Source organism: Ovis canadensis, chromosome 14, assembly GCF_042477335.2.
Source record: "Ovis canadensis isolate MfBH-ARS-UI-01 breed Bighorn chromosome 14, ARS-UI_OviCan_v2, whole genome shotgun sequence".
Taxonomy (NCBI): domain Eukaryota; kingdom Metazoa; phylum Chordata; class Mammalia; order Artiodactyla; family Bovidae; genus Ovis; species Ovis canadensis.
Window position 1 is genome coordinate 25,043,415 of NC_091258.1, and position 20,501 is coordinate 25,063,915.

At 55.0% G+C, this 20,501-nt stretch overlaps 1 protein-coding gene across 7 annotated transcripts in view; it reads left to right on the forward strand.

The window, feature by feature from the left end:
• IRF8 (interferon regulatory factor 8) overlaps positions 1 to 16,999 on the forward strand; it is a 48,993-nt gene extending 31,994 nt beyond the window's left edge. For 6 of the 7 annotated variants that reach the window (XM_069552615.1, XM_069552613.1, XM_069552612.1 and 3 more), the window contains 7 exons: positions 5,355 to 5,538; positions 8,621 to 8,709; positions 9,727 to 9,832; positions 10,851 to 10,898; positions 14,423 to 14,809; positions 15,458 to 15,573; positions 16,004 to 16,999. In XM_069552615.1, the coding sequence (XP_069408716.1) occupies positions 5,355 to 5,538; positions 8,621 to 8,709; positions 9,727 to 9,832; positions 10,851 to 10,898; positions 14,423 to 14,809; positions 15,458 to 15,573; positions 16,004 to 16,180 (1,107 nt within the window). In that variant the 3' untranslated portion in view covers positions 16,181 to 16,999. Of the gene's footprint in view, positions 1 to 5,354; positions 5,539 to 8,620; positions 8,710 to 9,726; positions 9,833 to 10,850; positions 10,899 to 14,422; positions 15,067 to 15,457; positions 15,574 to 16,003 lie in introns of those variants that run through there. The other variant, XM_069552617.1, reaches the window with a different exon arrangement.
• The last annotated feature ends 3,502 nt before the right edge of the window (positions 17,000 to 20,501 follow it).

A 20,501-nucleotide genomic window follows, 5' to 3' on the forward strand; every position in this document is an offset into this window, starting at 1 on the left:
CTCTATAGCTGGCATTTTCCTATAAGAAACCAAGGGCACTTTTTTCTGTGCTGCCATTGCTTTTGCATGGTGATTTAGTCGCTAAAGTCCTGTCTGACTCTTGCAACCCCATGGACTGTAGCCCACCAGGCTTCTCCGTCCATGAGATTTCCCAGGCAGGAATGCTGGAGTGGGTTGCTGTTCCTCGCTCCAGGGGCTTCCTGACCTGGGGATTGAACCTGGCTCTCTCGAACTGCAGGCGGGTTCTTTACTGATTGAGCCACCAGGGAAACTTTTGCATGAGGATTTGCAAACTCAGAGGGGATGTACTTCTTTCAGACTAAGACCTTTCCCCCGTGGTCTGGCACCTAAACTCCACTTACAGTTCTAGGAAAGGTTTAATTCTTCATTCTTTCACGAAGAAGTTTCTACTTCTGCTTGGCAGTGGAGGGTCAGCTTAGATGAGAGACACCATCTGTCCTGACTTCCGGGGCAGGTCATGTGGGTGTCCTGAACCTGCAGCAGATGTCTAAAAATAGCCCGCTTCCCTTGAGAACCGTCTGTTCCCCTGAGCCTGGAGTGACCTGCTGGTTAGTTCCATGGTACGTGTCGGCAGCACCGCGCTGAGCCTTCGTCCTGCGCCAGGCGTGGCTCACGTGCTGTTTCCCGTCACATGCTCCTGTGCGCTTGGCGCTGTTCCTGTGCTTGCTCTGTGAAGGCTCCACGAGGAGGAGTGACTTGTCCAAGGCCTCCCCGCTCCTAGATGATGGAGCCAGCATTTGAACCCAGACTCCCAAGCCCCGGCCGTATCCATCACCTAGATCCAGGCCTAGATCCACCTAGATCTAGGCCCAGCCAGGTCGTCAGGGTCACCCGTGGGCTTCTCTGAGGATCCAGAAGTGCAGGCTCCATTCTCCCCCAACCCCAGGAGATTTGGAGCCCAGGCCAAGGTGCACCCAGGCCTCCCTGTTTGCAGACAGACTTATACCGACTCAAAATCCAGGTTATAGACTGCTGCCCTGTGTGGCTGTGGACATTTGGGGCAGTCGGGGAGGGGAGGGTGAGTGAGTGCAGAGGAGCGGGGAGGGCCAGAGCCAGACCCCCATGGGCGTGGGTGACGGGAGAAAGGGCCTGTAGGACCCCAGGGCAGCCCTGGACTCTTGCCGAGAATGAGTGTCCCTGACAACCAAAATAAGAGATCACGCCTCGGGCCCAGAGCAGAGCACCAGTGGGTCATCGCGGGTTCAGGAGGCATTTCAGTCCTTCATGGCTCCGCTTGGTGTCTGCGGGGGCGCTGTGCGTCTTAGCGGTTCTCTTCCAGGTCAGAGCTCTTTGGTGGTCTGATGCCAGTTGCTGGCCCCTCCAACAAAAGTGGGCGCATGTGGGCACTGTGCGCTCACCTTCAGGGCCCCTGGAGGTTTGGACCCCCAGGGACCCGGGTTGGGAGCCTGGGTGCTGCTCCTGCCTCGCGTCTTCTTGGTGGTGGTGTGGGTGCTTTTCTCAGAGAAGGTTTTGGCTTTGGTGTCACAGTGAACATCCTTGGGAATGGCACCGTCTGAATTTTAATACTGCCCACTGTCCCTGGTCCAGCCAGTCGGGTGGGAGTTCTGAATCACAGATGGCTACGAGCCAGGGCTTTGGCACCGTGGCACCTGGGGCTAGTTCATTGCTTGTGTGGGTCTGTCTTGTGCACCTAAGGGGGTCAGCAGCACCCTGGCCTTCGCCGGCCAGATGCCAGTAGCATCCCCACCCCGCCATGACAACCAGACAGGCCCCTGGCATTGCCAGGTGCCCCCCCAGCGGGCATACTCTCCCTCTCCATTGAGAACCCTGCTAGGAGCTGACTGAGACCAGGACAAACAGGTTGAAGTGAAGGCATGGGGGGCTGAGGGCACAGTTGCTGGCTGACCATCAGTCAGACCACCTCGGGAAGCCAGTGGGGCTGGGACCAGTGGCTGCACAGTCCAGCTTGTGGCTTGTTGCAGGGATGCAGGCCTCTGGCTTCACCCTGCTCCCTGCGTGAGCTCTGCTCCGGGGAGTAATGAAATCTAGCCCCAGATTTATACGTCTTGTGCAATGCTCTTCATAGCCGTTTCAACAGCGTTGAGAAAAATGTGTAAGATTCCCAATGTTTCCGTTGATTACGCAGTCGCTCAGTGTGGCAATCTGAGATGAGTCTACAATCTCTGCCGGAATGGGGACAGGAGGGAGCCGGGTGCCCACCCAGAGCCGGGCGGCCCCCTGGAGGGTGATGGCCCAGGCTGGGGAGTGCAAGATGGTGGAGGGACCTGTCTGGCCCGTCCCCGACTTGTGTTCAGTTCATCCTCTGAGGGGCCTTTTCTGCCAGGTCCCCGAGCAGAACTTTGCTGTTGGAAGAAGCCAACAGTCAGGCCTTGAGCCATCCTGGGAGTTATCTGCTTAAGTAGAGAACCTTTTGTTTCAAACATTTATTATGAGTTAAGAGGAAAAATGAGCCTGCATTCTGGTCTTAGTCACAGGTCATAAGAAGCCACTTATACCAGAGGATCCCTCATTGTCTCCCGGTATCGTTCTGAGCTCAGCCTCGTGGTGTGGACCAGAGACGGGAGAGTGAGCGGCCTCAGCTCACTTTCCACCATCCCTGACTGTACCGATGAGGCCCTGCTGGCAGGTCATACTTACTTTTAAGAAGGCATTTTTGCCTTCTTTTCATAAAGTTGAGGGGGAAGATCTAGTTAACTGGGGGTGGTGGTGGTTTAGTCGCTCAGTCACATCTGAGTCTTTGCGACCCCATGGACTGCAGCATGCTGGGCCTCCCTGTCCTTTACCACCTCCTGGAGTGTGCTCAAATTCTCATGTCCAGAATTGAGGGTTGTGATTCACTAATTCTTCTGCCATTGACCAGGCTTTGTGACAGGCCTGCATAAGTTAGAACCCACGTAGTAGCAGGTGTTTCAAATTCAGTAGGCCTTTGAGAAAAAAAAAAACCAATCATATTTGATTTTTATAGCACAAGATGAGACGAGACCATGATGTGGCTTTTCTTTTAAGTCTTACTGAAGTCGAGTCACGGTGTTCTGTCACTTTCCACTGTGCAGCAGCGTGACTAAGTTACATGTGTATATACGTGCTTCTTCGTATTCTCTCCCATTAAGGCTTGTCTCAGGATGTCGAGTTCCCCGTGCTCTACGGGAGGAGCTTGTTGTTCATCCGTCCTGTCTGTTGTAGCTCGCGTCTGCTCAGCCCAGCCTCCCAGTCACCCGCTCTGTCTGGTCCCCCTTGGCACCCACACGTCTGTTCTCTGAGACAGTGTGTGAAACTGGGGGGAACTGGTGGTGCTGGGTTTAGCGCTGGCTGCCGATGAGCACAGGGAGGAGAGGAGACCTCGGCTCCGCAGACCTCAGTGCTGAGCCGCTGCGTGGCTGCTGTTGTCGGGCCTCAGATCACTGTTCTGTCTCATGTCCTGAGAGGTCACCCAGCTGAGGTGGGTGGCACTTTGCAGGCAGAGAGGGCTCAGGACAGGCTGGCACCTGATGCCAGCCCAGTGCTTGTCCTGACTCGGGGGTCCCTGCTTTGCTCTGTGGGTGTCCTGGATTTCCCATGGGGGTGAGCGCCCACCACAGCGCCCTGCAGGCTCTGCTGCTCTGGATACACCCCAGCTGTCCTGATATGGTCCCCAAATCCACGCTCTTCCAGCCCCATTTGTGATGTGGATTAACCAGCTCAGTGGTTCTCAAATGAGGCCGTCTGTGAGGCGCAATGTTATTTCCCTGGGGACACGCGGCAGTGTCTGGAGACGTTTGGGTGTCACAGCGGGGAGCAGGGCTGCTGCTGGCTTGGAGGAGGCCGGGGTGCTGCGGGACGTCCCCACAAGCCCAGGACACCCCGCCATGAAGAGTGATCCCATGTCAGTAGTGCCAGGTGGAGAAACTCGGACGTGACATAGTATGAATTTGAAGTTACTGTTCAGCATGTGCAGAGTTTACTCTTCAATTTCCATGAAAAAAAAAAATCAGTGCATTGTGATCCAGTTAATAAAGGATTGGAAACCGTTTACTTTCACAGAGGCTTCTAGAGGGGAGTCCTGTGTGTCTGAGAGGAGGGAGGGACTGCTCACGCTCTCTAGTAGGATGCGGGGTGCTCGTTCGGTCTCTCCCCAGGGGCAGGGCTGCAAACCCCGCACTCAGGGCATCAGCAGGGAGACAGTGCAGGCCCTGACCACAAGGGAAAAGTCTAAGACTGTTTTAAATGAGGATGTGACTCAGGGGTGCTAAGGGGTTTCTGGAAGTGTGGCTTCCTAGCTGCCTAAGTCAGAATCCCTGGGACGCTGGCTAAAGATGCAGGTTCCCAGAGGTAACCCACACAGCCAAGGAGACTATGGACGGGCAGGCCCCGGAATCCGCATCGGAACGAGTTTCCCCGGGAACTGGGTGTGCATTGAGGTCGGAAACACCTGCTGCTTGCTGGCTTGAAATTCCTTGGAAGTCATAACAGCTGGTTTCCAGACCGGATCACCTTGGGAAAGCGAGCTCTCAGGATTATGTTCTCCCGAGTAGGAGCGGAGAGTCCTCCCTGATCTCTCCCTTCAGGCGGGAAGGATGTCTGATTTTGCCTGACGCCAAGTGTTACTTTCCCCTGACAGTAGTGAGCTTCCAGTGTGTTTGTATTCCAATTTTGAGATCTGAAAACTTGCCCATCCGCATGCTAATTTTTTTTTTTTTTTTAAATACTGCTCCAGTTTACATTTTGACTTAAAGTTTCCAACTTCAAATTTCTGGTCTCAGTTGAGATTCTAAGGTTTGGAGAGGTCAGAAGACAGAGCTGTGAAGAAACCCACAGAGAGGGAAAACACTTCTTTGCATCTTAAACAGTACCCTGGGGAGTGGAAGGGGAGAGAGAGGGGGCAGGGAGGTTTAGACCGAAGGCCAAAATGCAGAACCACATTTCTGTCACAAGTAGCAGGGCACATTCTGGCTTCTTGGCAGATGTTCCCTTTTCAGGCTGAGTTTGAGCTCAAGGGTGATTTGAAAAAGCAACTAAATTCTTTTTTGTTTTGAACATTCTAGTGGAACTCCAGGCAACTGCAGCTTCCTCTGTGTGCTGTTACCCTTGGGTCCGGGAGAGGGTACGCGGGAGGCAGGGCCACGCTGCGTGTGTGTGTGTGTCTCTCCTCACTTCTGTGCAGAAGGCAGAGCCAAGCCGTGTGTGTGTGTGTCTTCTCACTTCTGTCAAAGCAAGCGGTCCGACTGGGGTCTCTGAGCCCTGAAATTCCTGGGCTGAGCGTGGCTGGCTAAGGAGGACTCCGGGGGGGTGGGCAGAGCAGGTCCTGCCTGTGGTCCTGGGTGTGCCGTCCTGGGGCCAGCTGCCTGCTTCATGTGTTTCTTTTCTTCCTTCAGGCCTGGGCCGTTTTTAAAGGGAAGTTTAAGGAAGGGGACAAGGCCGAGCCAGCCACGTGGAAGACGAGGCTACGCTGCGCTTTGAACAAGAGCCCAGATTTTGAGGAAGTGACAGACCGGTCCCAGCTGGACATCTCTGAGCCGTATAAAGTTTACCGCATCGTCCCCGAGGAGGAGCAGAAATGTAAGTGTACTTTCTTTATGGGCACTCGGCCCGACAGAGGCCGCCTGGGTCTGGGATCTGAGTGGCCGCCCACGGGGTCCAGCTAAACAAAGCTCTCCCTCTTGTGTTAGCAGAGGCCAAGGTCTCTTTCCACTGACCTCACCCAACATCTGCCAACTGACGGGGCAGCCTCATGGTGGGTGAGAGGCGGCGGGGAGATGGGGCAGCCGCTGGTGAGGGGCTCGCTGCCTGTAGGACCAGGAGCACGTGCTGGGGCCTCCCTGGGGCCCAGCAACCAGCCTGGATGGGAGCAAGGCTCCCCCGATGGTGTGGATGAGGGATCCCTTCTGTTCCCCAGCAGCCCGCAGAGCGGGCTAGGAGAGAGGAAGGTGGACAGAGAAGGGATGGCTGATAGGGGTTGGGGGCAAGGTTCTGGGATGAATTTGCGTGTGGCACACTGCTGACTTCAGGGCTGGAGACTGGATCGGCTTCTAGATGCTGGGTCCTGCTGGCCAATTGGGAACTGCAGGATGTGATAATTCCCACAGTCTCCTCCCACTGTAAATCCCCAAGAAAGCAACTGTGAGGCGATTACAGCAGAATAACGGAAGCCAGCCTCAGAACACAGTCCTGCTTCCCACGCGCTGCCCTGGGCAGACATCACTAGTCCATCCAGGTGTGGCTCTCCTGTCTGGCCTCCGTCGTTTTCACGGTGCTGTGCTCTGTGGGTGCTCCAGGTCAGAGCCGGCCCAGCGGGATGAAGCCTCATTACCATCCCGGGTTTAAAATCTTCTTCTAATCCCGATTTTCTTTGCCTCTGACATTGCAGTTAGTCTTCGCACAGCATCCGTTTGTCCTTAGCCACTTAGTCGTCCAGTCATGCCAGCTGGGAAGAAGTTGAACTCTCAAACTGCCTAGGGCTGGGCAGAAATTCAGAATTTCTGAGGGAGCTCTTAGCACTGCAGGGAGGTTGAAAATGATGTTGACGTGTAGTTTTTGCAAAGTTAAAAATTGGGACTGTCACAAACACCGGTTTGAGCAAAAATTTCTTTTGGGTTTCCCTACGAGATCCTATGGAAAAGCCCAAATGAACTTTTTGGCCAACCCAGTATGTGGTGAGCCTGGGTCGAGGAGGTTCTGAGCCAGTTAATGAGGGCGCCTGCGTGGCCAGAAGTCTTGCTGGACAACATGCAATGCTGCGGGCCACAGTCAGTGGCAGGAGGCTGAGCTGAAACCACCTGTCCTGCCGGGCCACAGTTGGGGGTGATCTCTTCTACTGATCATTTGTAGCTTCACTTCAGTTCAGTCGCTCAGTTGTGTCCAACTCTTTGCGACCCCATGAATCGCAGCACGCCAGGCCTCCCTGTCCATCACCAATTCCTGGAGTTCACTCAGACTCATGTCCATCGAGTCAGTGATGCCATCCAGCCATCTCATCCTCTGTCATCCCCTTCTCCTCCTGCCCCCAATCCCTCCCAGCATCAGTCTTTTCCAGTGAGTCAGCTCTTCGCATGAGGTGGTCAAAGTACTGGAGTTTCAGCTTTAGCATCATTCCTTCCAAAGAAATCCCAGGGCTGATCTCCTTCAGAATGGACTGGTTGGATCTCCTTGCAGTCCAAGGGACTCTCAAGAGTCTTCTCCAACACCACAGTTCAAAAGCATCAATTCTTCGGCCCCAACTTTCTTCACAGTCCAACTCTCACATCCGCACGTGACTACTAGAAAAACCATAGCCTTGATTAGATGGATCTTTGTTGGCAAAGTAATGTCTCTGCTTTTCAATATGCTATCTAGGCTGGTCATAACTTTTCTTCCAAGGAGTAAGCATCTTTTAATTTCATGGCTGCAGTCACCATCTGCAGTGATTTTGGAGCCCCCAAAATTTGTAGCTTAGTTGTCTGTAAATTAACACCCAGCTCTACTGAGTCTGAACCCTCATCGATAATCAGCAGTCAGTGAGACAGACTGGCCTTCCCCTGGGGGATCTGCTGGCCACCCCTCAGGGGGACGCCTCTCAGCGAAGACTCTGGGAGGCTCTCTTCCCAGTTTACTTATCAGTTTTGTATCATTTCTCATCATCACGGAGAAAACTGTGACTTGAAGGAATAGGGAAGTTTCTCTAATCCCCCGCCCCCAGGGTCAGCCAGGCTTGACCAGGCAGGTGACCCTGCTGTGTTTATAGCCCAGAGCGCAGCCAGCATCCCCTGCAGGGTGGGTGTTGCAGAAGCAGGGTTCCCGGGGGCTGGGGAGCCATGCGTTTGCATAATGTCCAGGTGGGCGCCCTCTCCTGGCTGCCCTGGGGGCGCCCCACCTGCCCCCCCAACCCCCCCCCCCCCGCCCCCCCCGCTTTCCCCATCAGCAGCTTCCAGGCGAATTCCCGAATCTGTCAAAATGGACTCAAAAAAGTTCACCCCGGGTGAAATGGTGGGTTGATTCTCCAGATGATGAGGACTGACGAAGTCCAGCAAACCAGTGTATGTTGGTCATAATACGTTGGACAGGTATAATGAGGCGAGTTTCTGGCCCAGGAAGCGGCCTGGTGATGGAGGGAGAAACCAGCCAGGTCCAGAGTGGTTGTCATGGGAACACTGGTGCGCCTGTGGACGGTCCCTGCTGTGGGCGGGTTCCAGCCTGGGCACCCTCGAGCCTATGGTGCTCTGCGTGTGTGCCCACTGATGCACACGTGTATATTTGGAAAGGCCAAAAAGGGATTTCCTGCCCATTGACTTTAAAAAAAGACGCCAACCGGCACACACATTTGCCAGGAAATCTTTGCATGTCTTCAGATGCCCCAGCTTGTAACTGTGAGCCCTGCTGAGTGTGGAGCAAAGCAGACACGAGCTCACTTTAGACCTTGGCAGACAGAAGGAAGAGACCGAAGCCCTGCCTCGGCCCTCGGGGCGCTGGGCACAGCAGCGGCTAGCTGCTCCTCGACCTTGCTGGTTAGATGATGAGCAGCATGGGGAGACCAGCACTCGGCCTTTCCCAAACCAGGGAAGACACAGACTGACTTCTGTTTCCTCAGAAAACCGCTGCCTGTGGCCTTGGTGACGGCTGTGACGCCTCGGTGCTGTCCGTCACGCGCTTGTCTGTTTTTCCCTAGGCAAATTAGGTGTGGCAGCCCCGGGCTGTGTGAGCGAGGCTGTGGAGATGGAGTGTGGGCGCTCTGAGATCGACGAGCTGATCAAGGAGGTGAGCAGGGCGGCATGTCCAGGGCGTCACGGGGAGAGCGGTGCCTCCCAAGTGCCTTGCCTGGGGCACCGAGGGCCTCGGGCTGTCACTCCTGCCAGGATGGGACGGGTCAGCGCCTGCACCTCACATTCCGTCCTTCGTCCCGAGGGCTGGGGCCCAGCTGCCTCTGCATCCACCGAGTTCCCCCCAGCCCTAGACTTGTCAGGTTTTGAACATTTTGGATGGCACCATATATCACCTGGCCTTTTTTAGGCAGGCTGCAGTGGAAAAAAAAACACCATCAACTTCCGTTGCTGCTAGGGGCTGGATTCATGACACGGATTACCCACCAGCACTCACGCGGCTTGGTCCCTGTCCTGTGGGTGCCGCTCCTAGTCCTCAAGGAGCTGGAGAGCCATCTAACCAGGCTTATTAGAATCGTCTGTAAGCTCACAGTAAGGAAAGGCTTCCTAGGGTCTCCTTAGGCAAAACGCATGGGTTTTGAATACTGATCGTAGCTACTTTTAGCTCCTTAGCTCTCTTGCTGTGGCCATCGCAAGGCCGACACTGCCTAGCTAAAGTAATCCCACGCAGCTTTTGTAGAAGGTGGTATAGGTGCTCTAGCAGTTCTCAGAACCCGCAGGGCAGTGATGGAACCTTCTGGAGAAGCTTGAAGGCAGAGGATGCAGGTAGCTGAGTGCAGCCTCCTCTGGGCTGCCCTGCTCTCTGGAGGTGACAGCCACCACGTCTCTGGGGGCGGCTGGAGTGTGGCAGACTGCCCAGCATCGCTGCGGGCTCCCCCAGAGCGTCAGGGCAATCGGGTGACTGGGCTCATGGCTGCTGCAGCAGGCAGTTCCCTGTAAAAGGCCAGTGAACAGGTGAGGGCCCCGCAGAGGCTAGTGGTTCAGTCACGTGCTGTGATCGCTCAGCCTGGTGGATTTATCGTCTTGGGTCTCCCCTTCCTCTCGTGTGACGGAGGTGATGGTGTGGGTCTAGTTGAGACTGGAAGCCAGTGACGGCCGCGCTCTCCTCCCGCAGCCTCCCGGGGATGACTACATGGGGATGGTGAAGAGGAGCCCCTCGCCGCCCGAGGCCTGCCGGAGCCAGCTCCTCCCGGACTGGTGGGTGCAGCAGCCCAGCGCAGGTGAGGGCGGGAGCCCCATGCCATGGAGCAACGCGCCCTGACGGCCATCGGTCTTCATGCCTTGCTGCTGGGGGCGGGCGGGCAGCGGGGCAGCCCTGATTCCTATTTTCCTGAAGGTGACTGCGCCCAGTGAACTGTGGTGGCTTCCGACCCCACAGGCAGAGCCCGGCCACAGCTAGGCCCCACTTGCCACCGTCCCCTGAAGGCAATATGTCCTTCCTGTCGGAGGTCGTGCTCCCCACTGGGCTCCTGGCGAGAGTGGGCAGAGGGGCAGGAGGCCGCGTGGGCTGTAGGTCTGTCAGGTCAGCCTCTGTGACACTGAGGCCTCGGGGTCAGGGATGACCCAGCGTGTCTGAGACGGAGGAAGCATGGAGCCTGGAGCCTGTGCCGGGGTCTGTGTTCCTGCCTCGAGCCCCCTTTTACTGGATATAAAGTGGAGACACCAGGACCCGGGGATGTGCTGGGTTGTGAGGATGGATTGAGGCCTCCGCCCTCTCGTTAGCTCCTGATGCCCCGTCCTGCTCCTTGAAATGACCCTCCTCACACGGGCATGGGCCCCTCTGCTTCCTCCCTCACCTTTCTGTCCCCTGTGGTGGACTGGGAGTTGACTGCTGGCCCAGTGGCCTCAGAGGTGGCCAGGCTTCAGGGCCTGGTGTTGCCCTGACTCCCTGACTGCAGCAACACGCCCGGGGAACCCTTGAGCCCCAGGCTCCCCTCCGAGATCAGGCTGGTGGGGGGGGGGCTGCAGTCCAGGGGTGGTTTCAGGAGCAGACCCCCCCCAGGTGGGAAGGAAGTGTGGCCCCACAGTGTCACTGGTCCACAGTCCCACAGGACAGAGGAAGTTTCCTCCACGCCAGTTGGGTTGAGGTCTGGTTTTCTGAAACATGGTCGCTGTGCTGGAGGGGAGAACACTCAGCACAGTGGAGGCCTATGGCAGGGCCTGGGGAGCGCGCGGGGCCTTTAGAGAAACCTGGAGGAATGCAGGGCTGCCTCTGATGCTGCTTTCTTTCTTCGGCAGGCCTGCCACTGGTGCCGGGGTACGGCACCTACGACGCCCACCACTCAGGTAGGGGGGATCGGGGGTTCAGGGCAGGGTGGGGGCATGGGGGGATGGGACAGCGCGTTCTTTGAAGACAGAGCTCTCAGGATCAGTGGGCACCCCGAGGGTTGTGAATGAGCGTGATCTGGTGTGGGAGGTGGGGAGCCTGGCTCCTCCTCCTCACTGTTGGGGAGTGAGCGGCTGACGTCTCAGGGCCTTTTCTTGGGACGGAGCCACAGAGCTCCCGACAGGTGGGATCCTGCAGGAGGAAGGGTGTGGGACTCGGTGAGCCCAGGTGGACTGAGCGAAGCGTCGGTGCCTTGGGCTCCTCCTCTGTGAAGTAGGAACAGCCGTGACAGCCCCCTCAGCAGCGCCTCGAGGGCTGGTATGGCGTTACTGCAGCTTGCTGGCCCCTGTTGCTGGTGGTGGGGGGGGTGGAGCTGGGTCTCCCCAGGCAGGAGGGTAAGGGAGATGACCCCCTGTCCTCAGAGCTCGTCGCCGTTTCCAGCGGCCTGCGAGCTGGGGGTGGTCAGCACTCAGCTTCACAGGAGGAACCAGGCTTAGAGGTTCAGTCCTCTGCCAGGGGTCCCACAACTGGGGAAGCAGGGTTGGGGGTTCAGACCTGGGCATCTGTGCCCACCAGAGGCCGCGTCCAGGGTAGCCTGCTGACTGGTGCTTTCCGGGCCGGGGAGTCACAGGCACAGGGCTGGGGGCGAGAAGACAGCCTGGGGAGGAAGAGCCCCGGCTGGTGCCGGAGCTGTCCAGCATGCGGGGAGACCCACGGCCACTCCTGCGGAGGTGGTGGACTTTGGTCCCTCCGCTCAGTTCACACACACGCCCCGCTGGGTAAACAGGTCGTCAAGGGTCCCCTGTCCTCAGCCCTGCAGGGAGAGGCAGCGAGCGAGGTGGGCAGGGCGCAGTGGGGAGTGGGGGCCCCCGCCTCTGGGTGGCCCTGCAGACACAGACACAGCTGGGCTCGCTTCCCCCACATTTTCTAGAGACTAGGCGTCTGGATTTCTGTGTGAAGCCTTCCATACAAAACGTGGGCAGCACATGCATGTTCAGGCCACCCCCACCCCCACCAGCGGTCCACACGCGCCTGTGTGCCGGCGTGCACTGTGTCCACGCAGTGGCCGGGGTCACAGGCGACGTCTGGAGCGGACAGTGCGGCGGACGCGGGGCGGCCTGCCAGGGAGGGTGGGGCTGTGTCCCCATCTAGCAGTCGTGTGGTCAGGGCAAGCCCGTCATCTCTTGCACCCGTCCCCCGCCTGGAGGCTGGCGTGATGGCCTCGTCCTGGGTGAGGGTGAGGACTCGGTGAGTGAGGCCAGGGCACGGCACCTGGCGCAGCTGAGAGCAGGGCTGTGATGGGACTCGGCTCTCAGCTTCGTGTCATCCCAGTTCATGGAGCCACCGCTGACACGGTGCTCACTGGTGCCAGACAGACACACTCTCACTTCGCTGACGTTGTCTCCACTTTGCTGACGGGGAGACTGAGGCACGGAGCAGGGGACTCCCTGCCCCAACCGCTGGCTGGGCCCCCGCGTCAGGTGGCCGGGTCCCAGCGTCCCTGCTCCTGGCGTCTTTGGGCCGCCGCCCTGGTCAGACTGGGACGCCAGCAGGGCCGTCCTCCAGGAGCAGGGACGGGCTGTGGTGGGCCCCCCCCGGGGGCCGTGCTGAGGCGCTTCTCCTCGGGGCCCCCTCTGCAAGGCTGGGGCGGGTGCATGTCCTCGCTCAGGCCCTCGTGGGCCCCCCACCCCCTTTCCCCTGCCCTGGCCTCTCCGGAGCACCTGTGTGGCAGATGTTCACACGGTCAGAGGCGCTGGTGTGCGATAAGGCCTCAGTGACAACAAGGCCAAGGGGCAGAGTGGTGACAGTTGATCCGGAGTGTTCTGTTCACTTGGGACAAAGGTCAGCACTGCTCTGGAAGGGAGGGAGTGTCGGGCACGCAGACGAGGTGCGGGGGGAGGGGGATGAGACGTGGGCTGGGGACGCAGGCGCAGAGCCCCGGGGGCTCAGTGTTCCCGAAAGTCAAGTAAGTGAGGTGGCCCAGGGCACCCGAAGACCCCAGCAGTGTGTGAGCCGGGTCCCTGCTGAGCTCCAGCGTGGGAGATGGCGCCTGCAGCTGTCGCAGTCAGCCTCACCATCTGAGCAGGGGTTCCTTGTGCAGAGCCCAGCGCAAGGGTCCACCCGGGCCTGGCAGGTGGCCACCTGCGGGGCCACCCCCGACAATGGGACAGGTGGTTGGTACACTGCACACATTCGGGGACACGGTGGAGTTGGGCCATTCACGGCTGGTGTGGCTCCACAGGTGGCACTCGGCGGGGCTGGGGCCCCAGGCCCGTCGGTAGTGTGTGTGTGGTTCTTGTGGCAGATGCTGGGTGTTACTGTGTATTATAACAGTACGGGTCTTAACATGCAGGTTCCTTTGGGGAGGGGGGGGTCCCTAGGATCTGGTGCTCTGTTCACTCCCACTGCAGAGGTGCCCCAGCCTTAGTCACTTGAGGCCCCACCTTTGCCATCGGTTTTCACATCAGGGTGTTGCCTAGATTATTAACAATGTCTTGTGTTTTCTGTCAGTCAGTCTCACTTTTACAATTTAAACTTAAGTGGAGACCATCCATCGTTGCCTGTAAAACAGAACCAGTCTTGCTTGCTTTAAGTAGGAAGGCAGAGGCTAGAGCAGGTTCAGCGGAGCCCAGAGCCTGCAGTGTCTGCCCCCATGGCTCACGGCCTCTGTCTGAGGGAGGGGGGCAGCATTGTTAGGATTCATCAGCGCCACACTGGGGTTTTCTTCCTGAGGTGACCAGACACTGAGAGAGTGTGGAAAGTGGGATAATCTTTTCATTTATTAAATGCTGTCTCCACGCCTCCCCCACAAACCCACCCCAGTAATCTTATGTGTGGCACATTTTGGGAAACATGGCCTTGAGTACTTTTCAGACTTGTTCCCAAGAATAGGTTTGGATGAAAGGTTTGAGATTCTTAACTGGAAATTCAGGCAACCCCGAAGCAACTGTGAATTTGTCAGGAAACAGATTACATCCTTGCTTTCCCCAGCCTGGAAATCACGTCTAGCGTTCCCTTCCGTTGTGAGTGTGGGCAGTGCTGTGTGTGTGCATACATGTGCACACTTATATATGTGTATACACACGTGTACCCGTTGCAGTCTAACACTGCGTGCTGGGGTGATCCATGCTGCAGCAGTGCCTGTGAGGCAGAGCTGTTTCCCTAAGAAATCAACATGGTTGACCCTCAGCTGCGACTTGTAAATTACAGTAGTTAAGAGACAAGTGGGGGTCGGGGGGCACCATAGTAAATATTACTACTTTGACTCACTAGCTTGCTTGGTGATGCTTGGTGTTTATTCATGCTTATAAAAACGTTATTTCTAGAAGGGGTGCGTGAACTTCCCCAGAAAGTGAAGAGGCCCCAGGTGCAGAGGGCCACCCCCTCCTGTCCTCTCGGGAAGGCAGGCTCAGGACAGGTGGGCACAGCAGGAATGGTGCCCCACCCCCTGCCGCGGCCCCTGACCGTCCCCATCTCCCCACAGCCTTCTCCCAGATGGTCATCAGCTTCTACTACGGGGGCAAGCTGGTGGGCCAGACCACCACCACGTGCCCCGAGGGCTGCCGCCTGTCGCTGGGCCAGCCTGGCCTGCCAGGCGGGAAGCTGTACGGGCCTGAGGGCCTGGAGCTGGTGCGCTTCCCGCCAGCCGACGCCATCCCCAGCGAGCGGCAGCGGCAGGTGACGCGGAAGCTGTTCGGGCACCTGGAGCGCGGCGTCCTCCTGCACAGCAGCAGGCAGGGCGTGCTGGTCAAGCGGCTGTGCCAGGGACGCGTTTTCTACAGCGGGAACGCCGCGCCCGCCCGCGACCGGCCCAACAAGCTGGAGCGTGACGAGGTGGTCAGGGTCTTTGACACCAGCCAGTTCTTTCGAGGTCAGTGCCCACGTGCCTCCCTCCTGTCCGCGTCCAGGGGTGGCCCGCTGAGGGGCCTGGGCCAGGGTGCCCCTGCCTTTGAGCCCTGCCGGTTCTCCCCGAGCCACCCGGGCCCCTCCTTCTTGACCCCTACGTCTGGAGGGGGCACCGCTGAGGGCAAGTCACAGCACTGAGAGCCTCGCCTGCTGCTGTGGGCTGCCCCTCGCCGGGGAGCTGGGAGGAACAGTCTCAGGCCCCACCTCTGGCCTGTGGGGTCAGAACCCACATCTTGGCAACAAGGCCGCCAGGGGCTGTGTCTACATCCTGAGACACGCTGACCTTGTGCACACAGCATGGGACCGCTGCTCGGGGCTGCTGCTGTCCTGTGAGGTGGGTGGTGAGGCTCCCACTGCGGGAGCTCCTCCTGGAAGCTCAGGTCGGAGGATCACTCACTCTGGTCCTGAGGCTGCCGGCCAGTCCCCAGAGCCTCGATCATCTCTCTGTAGCAGCAGCAGCCGCCAGACACCTCCTAGGGGGCTTCCCAGAGAAGGGGCCTGGAAGGGTGGGCGGGCGTAGGTGCAAGAGCCCTGACTCCATCTGGCCAAGGGGGTGCGTGGCTGGGCTTCACCAAACCCCCTTGCCTCTCCCGACCTCCTGCCGCATCCACAGAGCTGCAGCAGTTCTACAACAGCCAGAGCCGGCTGCCCGACAGCAGGGTGGTGCTGTGCTTCGGAGAGGAGTTTCCAGACACAACCCCGCTGCGCTCCAAGCTCATCCTTGTCCAGGTGAGAGCAGGGCAGGCCCGGGCCACTGGGACAGGGACTCACGTGTGAGCAGGCCTGGGTAAGACCCCAAGTGGGCAAGAGGATACTCTTCACCTCTAAACTAAATTCTTAGGTTCTAGGACTCTCAAATTCTACATGGTTTCCCCTCTTGGTTTTTTTAAAAACTCAAAACCACCTTTTCAGAGTCTTCTAGTCCAGTTTTCTTAAGGTCTAGGCGGATAGATGAGGGCTTTGCCAGCCCTGGTGAGCTCTAGTCAGAAGTGAACCCCATGGGTGGAATTGTGGGCCCCAGCTCACCAGCCTGGGACACTGCTGGGAGGGTGTAGCCTGCTCTCTGGGGGTCCCGGAGGTTTTGGGTGACAGCTCTGGACCGGGTGCACAGAGAGCCCCCACCCCTGCTTCGTCTCTGACCTGTGCGCTGATGTCCCAGGTGGAGCAGCTATACGTCCGGCAGCTGGTGGAAGAAGCGGGGAAGGGCTGCGGCCCCGGCTCCTTGATGCAGGCCCCCGAGGAGCCCCCACCAGACCAGGTCTTCCGGATGTTTCCAGAGATCTGTGCCTCCCATCAGAGACCTTTCTTCAGAGAAAACCAACAGATCACAGTTTAAGTCTCCAGGGCACTGCCCCCACCCACCCCCCACAGCTAGAATCTCATTATTACAATTACTGTCGAATGTGGAGGCCCCTGGCTGGGGGTGGAGGGCTTCACCCTGCTCTTCGTTCGGTAAGGGCGTCCTGAGGACCCGACGGGGAACAGCGCCGTGCCCACTTCTGTCACTCAGGTAGAAGCATCGACACTCAACCAGACGCTCCGGAGGCTGAGCTGTGTCCTGCGGTTAGGACGTTCTTTCCCGCGCTTCCCTCTGATCATCGTTAGTTGCTAATGACTTTCAGCCTTTGGGGCTACCTGATGGCATTCAGTTTTACTAGCAGGTAGCTGTTTCCAGGAGAGAAATCCTGGAAAAGACGACCACTTTTGTTTTTATCTTTGGTTAGAGCTAGAGTTAGGATTCCATGTGCTTGATTCAGTGAAGTGTCTTGTTACCTTTAAGCATGTTGATAAGATTTAAAAACACTTGGATACCAGCCTACCTTTCATAAGTGAAAGCAGAACTCCTGGCTCTTTAGAAGAAGGCATGTTCGTCCTAGAATTTGGTGTCAGACACGCATCTCCCTCCCAGGTGAGCTCGTGTTTCCATCTTCAGATGATGAAACTCCCCTTTTGGGCCCTTGTTGCCAGGTAGCTTAGGGCTGAATTTATTTTTCATTTCTGTAATTAAATCATCCAACATACGACTTTCATTCTCAGTGGTTTTGACCTATTTTAAAAATATTTGTACTTTTCATTATCTTTTTTAAATTAATGGTCCTATTGTAAACTGTCTTGAATCTTTTTTATATAAAGTGGGCAAGATATAAACCACAAATAACTGTGGATGGAATAGACTTTTTGATTGTGCCTTTGATTCAGTCTACCCATTCGTGGGCTGGGGGTGTGGGACGTGTGGGGGTGGCTCGGGGACGTTGGATAGGATGTGTCCGCTTCTCACCACGACACTGGTCCCCTGACCCTAGTACTCCTTGGGGGTCAAAGATGACCCTGCTCAGCATGGAGAGAAGGGAGCCCTCCTACACTGTTGGGAACATACATTAGGGCGGCCACTAGGGAGAACAGTGCGGAGGTTCCTTAAAACACTCCTGGGCATGTATGCAAACAAAGCTATACTTTGAAAAGATCCACGTACCCCTATAGTCAGGGCAGTATTCACAACAGCCAAGACATGGAAGCTACCGAAGTGTCCAACAGATGCATGGATAAGAAGGTGTGATGAGAGATATATATGTATGCATTTATATATGCACACATAGTGGGACATGAGTCATAGAAAAGGAAGGAAATAAGGCCATTTGTAGCAACACGGATGGGCCTAGAGATTATTGCACTGAGTTAGAGAAAGATAAATGCCATATGATACCACTTATATGTGAAATCTAAAATATGGCACAAATGAACTTCTCACTGAAGCAGGAGGAGACTCACAGACACACTGACTTGTGGTTGCCAAGGCGGCAGTGACGAGGGAGGGATGGAGTTTGCGGTTAGTGGACGGAAACTTTTATACAGAATATATAAACGAGGTCCTGCTGTATGACATGAACTATATTCAACAAGAATATGAAGAAATATACATATAAGTGAATCACTCTGTTGTATAGCAAAAATTAACATGCCAGTCAGCTATACTTTTTAATAAAAATAAGCAAAATTTTAAGAAAATGTCCCATTGGCTAATAAGTTAAAAAAAATTCCCACTAGCTATCTATTTTACATATGGGAATTTGCTGTTTGACACAGAAAGCTCAAATCCAGTGCTCTGTGACCAGCTAGAGGGGTGGGAGGTGGGATGGAGGTTTAAGAGGGAGGGGACATGTTTGTACCTGGGGCTGATTCATGTTGCTGGATGGCAGAAACCAATACAACATTATAATTATCCTCCAATTAAAAATAAATTATAAAAAAGAAAACTATACACTAGTAAAAAATAATGAAAAATTATGGTAAAATACACGAAACTTTTTACGATAACCCCACTACACATCAAATTCTGCCCTTGAACACAGGATAATTTCAGTGGAGACGTCCCAGTTTTAGTCCTGGGAGGACTTACCCTATTTACTAGCAAAGAACATGCCTCTACCCCCCAGAAGTGTGTCCGCGTGTCCACCCTCAGTTGTGACACTCAAGCCAGGCAGAAGCCCGAAGACAGCGGCTTGCTTGGCTCATGGCTTCCTCTGTGCAGGATGGCACACGCCTCTGCACCCACTTAGTCACCTTCATGATTCGAAAGTGCTCGATAACCAATGGCATTCTTCACAGAACTAGAATAAAACATTTTAAAATTTGTATGGAAACACAAAATATCCCCAAAACCCAAACCAATATTGGTTTCTGCCATTCATCAACACGAATCAGTCATAGGTACACATACGTCCCCTCCCTCCTGAACCTCCCTCCCACCTCCTCTGGCTCCCTCACTTCTGACTGTACTATCGATACAGAGCTACAGTAATGAAAACAATATGGTCCTGGTACAAAAAGGACAGGTCAGTGGAACAGGAGAGACAGTCCAGACATAGACCCCCCAGGTACTTAGGGTAACTAATCTGTGACAAAGGAGGCAAGAATATACACTGGAGAAAAGGCAATCTGTTAAAGTAAGTGGGGCTGGGGAAACTGGACAGCTGCACGTAAGAGCGTGAAAGCAGAGCACTCTAACAGCATACACAAAACCTCAAAATGGCTCAAAGGCCTGCATGTAAGACCACACACCATAAAATGAGGAAAATAGGCGTAACACACTCTGATACGCAGCAGTGTCTTTGTTGATCCGCCTCCTAGATTTATGAAAATAAAAACAAAAATAAATGGGGCCTAATTAAACTTAAAAGCTTTTGCAGAGTGAAGGAAACCATAAACAGTGAAAGGACAACTGACAAAGTGGGAGAACATGTTTGCAAATGAAGTGACTGACAAGGGATTAATCTCCAATATTTACAAAGAGCTCATGCAGCCCAGTATCAGAAAAGCAACAACCACAAAATCCCAATCAGAAAAAGGACAGAAGATCTAAATAGACATTACTCCAAAGACATATGGCCAAAAAGCACATGAAAAAGTGTTCAACATCATTAATTATTCAGTTCAGTTGCTCAGTCGTGTTCGACTCTTTGCGACCCCATGAATCGCAGCACGCCAGGCCTCCCTGTCCATCACCAACACCTGGAGTTCACTCAGACTCACGTCCATTGAGTCGGTCATGCCATCCAGCCATCTCATCCTCTCGTCCTTCTCCTGCCCCCAATCCCTCCCAGCATCAGTCTTTTCCAGTGAGTCAACTCTTCAAATCAGGTGACCAAAGTATTGGAGTTTCAGCTTCAGCATCACTCCTTCCAATGAACACCCAGGACTGATCTCCTTTAGGATGGACTGGTTGGATCTCCTTGCAGTCCAAGGGACTCTCAAGAGTCTTCTCCAACACCACAGTTCAAAGGCATCAATTCTTCGGCACTCAGCCTTCTTCACAGTCCAACATGACCCCTGGAAAAACCATAGCCTTGACTAGACGGACCTTAGTCGGCAAAGTAATGTCTCTGCTTTTGAATATACTATCTAGGTTGGTCATAACTTTTCTTCCAAGGAGAAAGCGTCTTTTAATTTCGTGGCTGCAGTCACCGTCTGCAGTGATTTTGGAGCCCCAAAAAATAAAGTCTGACACTGTTTCCATTGTTTCCCCATCTATTTCCCATGAAGTGATGGGACCAGATGCCATGATCTTCGTTTTCTGAATGTTGAGCTTTAAGCCAACTTTTTCACTTTCAACAGGCTTTTTAGTTCCTCTTCATTTTCTGCCATAAGGCTGGTGTCATCTGCATATCTGAGGTGATTGATATTTCTCCCGGCAATCTCGATTCCAGCTTGCGATTCATCCGGTGCAGTGTTTCTCACGATGTCCTCTGCATATAGGTTAAATAAGCAGGGTGACAATATATAGTCTTTACATGCTCCTTTCCGTATTTGGAACCAGTCTGTTGTTCCATGTCCAGTTCTAACGGTTGCTTCCTGACCTGCATACAGATTTCTGAGGAGGCAAGTCAGGTCAGGGGGTCTGGTATTCCTATCTCTTTAGGAATTTTCCACAGTTTCTTGTGATCCACAGAGTTTGTTGTGATCCTAAATGCAGTACTTGGGTGCAACCTCAAAAATGACAGAATGATTCTGTTTGTTTCCAAGGCAAACCATTCAGTATCACAGTAATCCAAGTCTGTGCCTGAACCACTAATGCCAAAGAAACTGAAGTTGAATGGTTCTAAGTAGACCTACAAGACCTCCTAGAACTAACCAAAAAAGATGTCCTTTTCATCATAAAG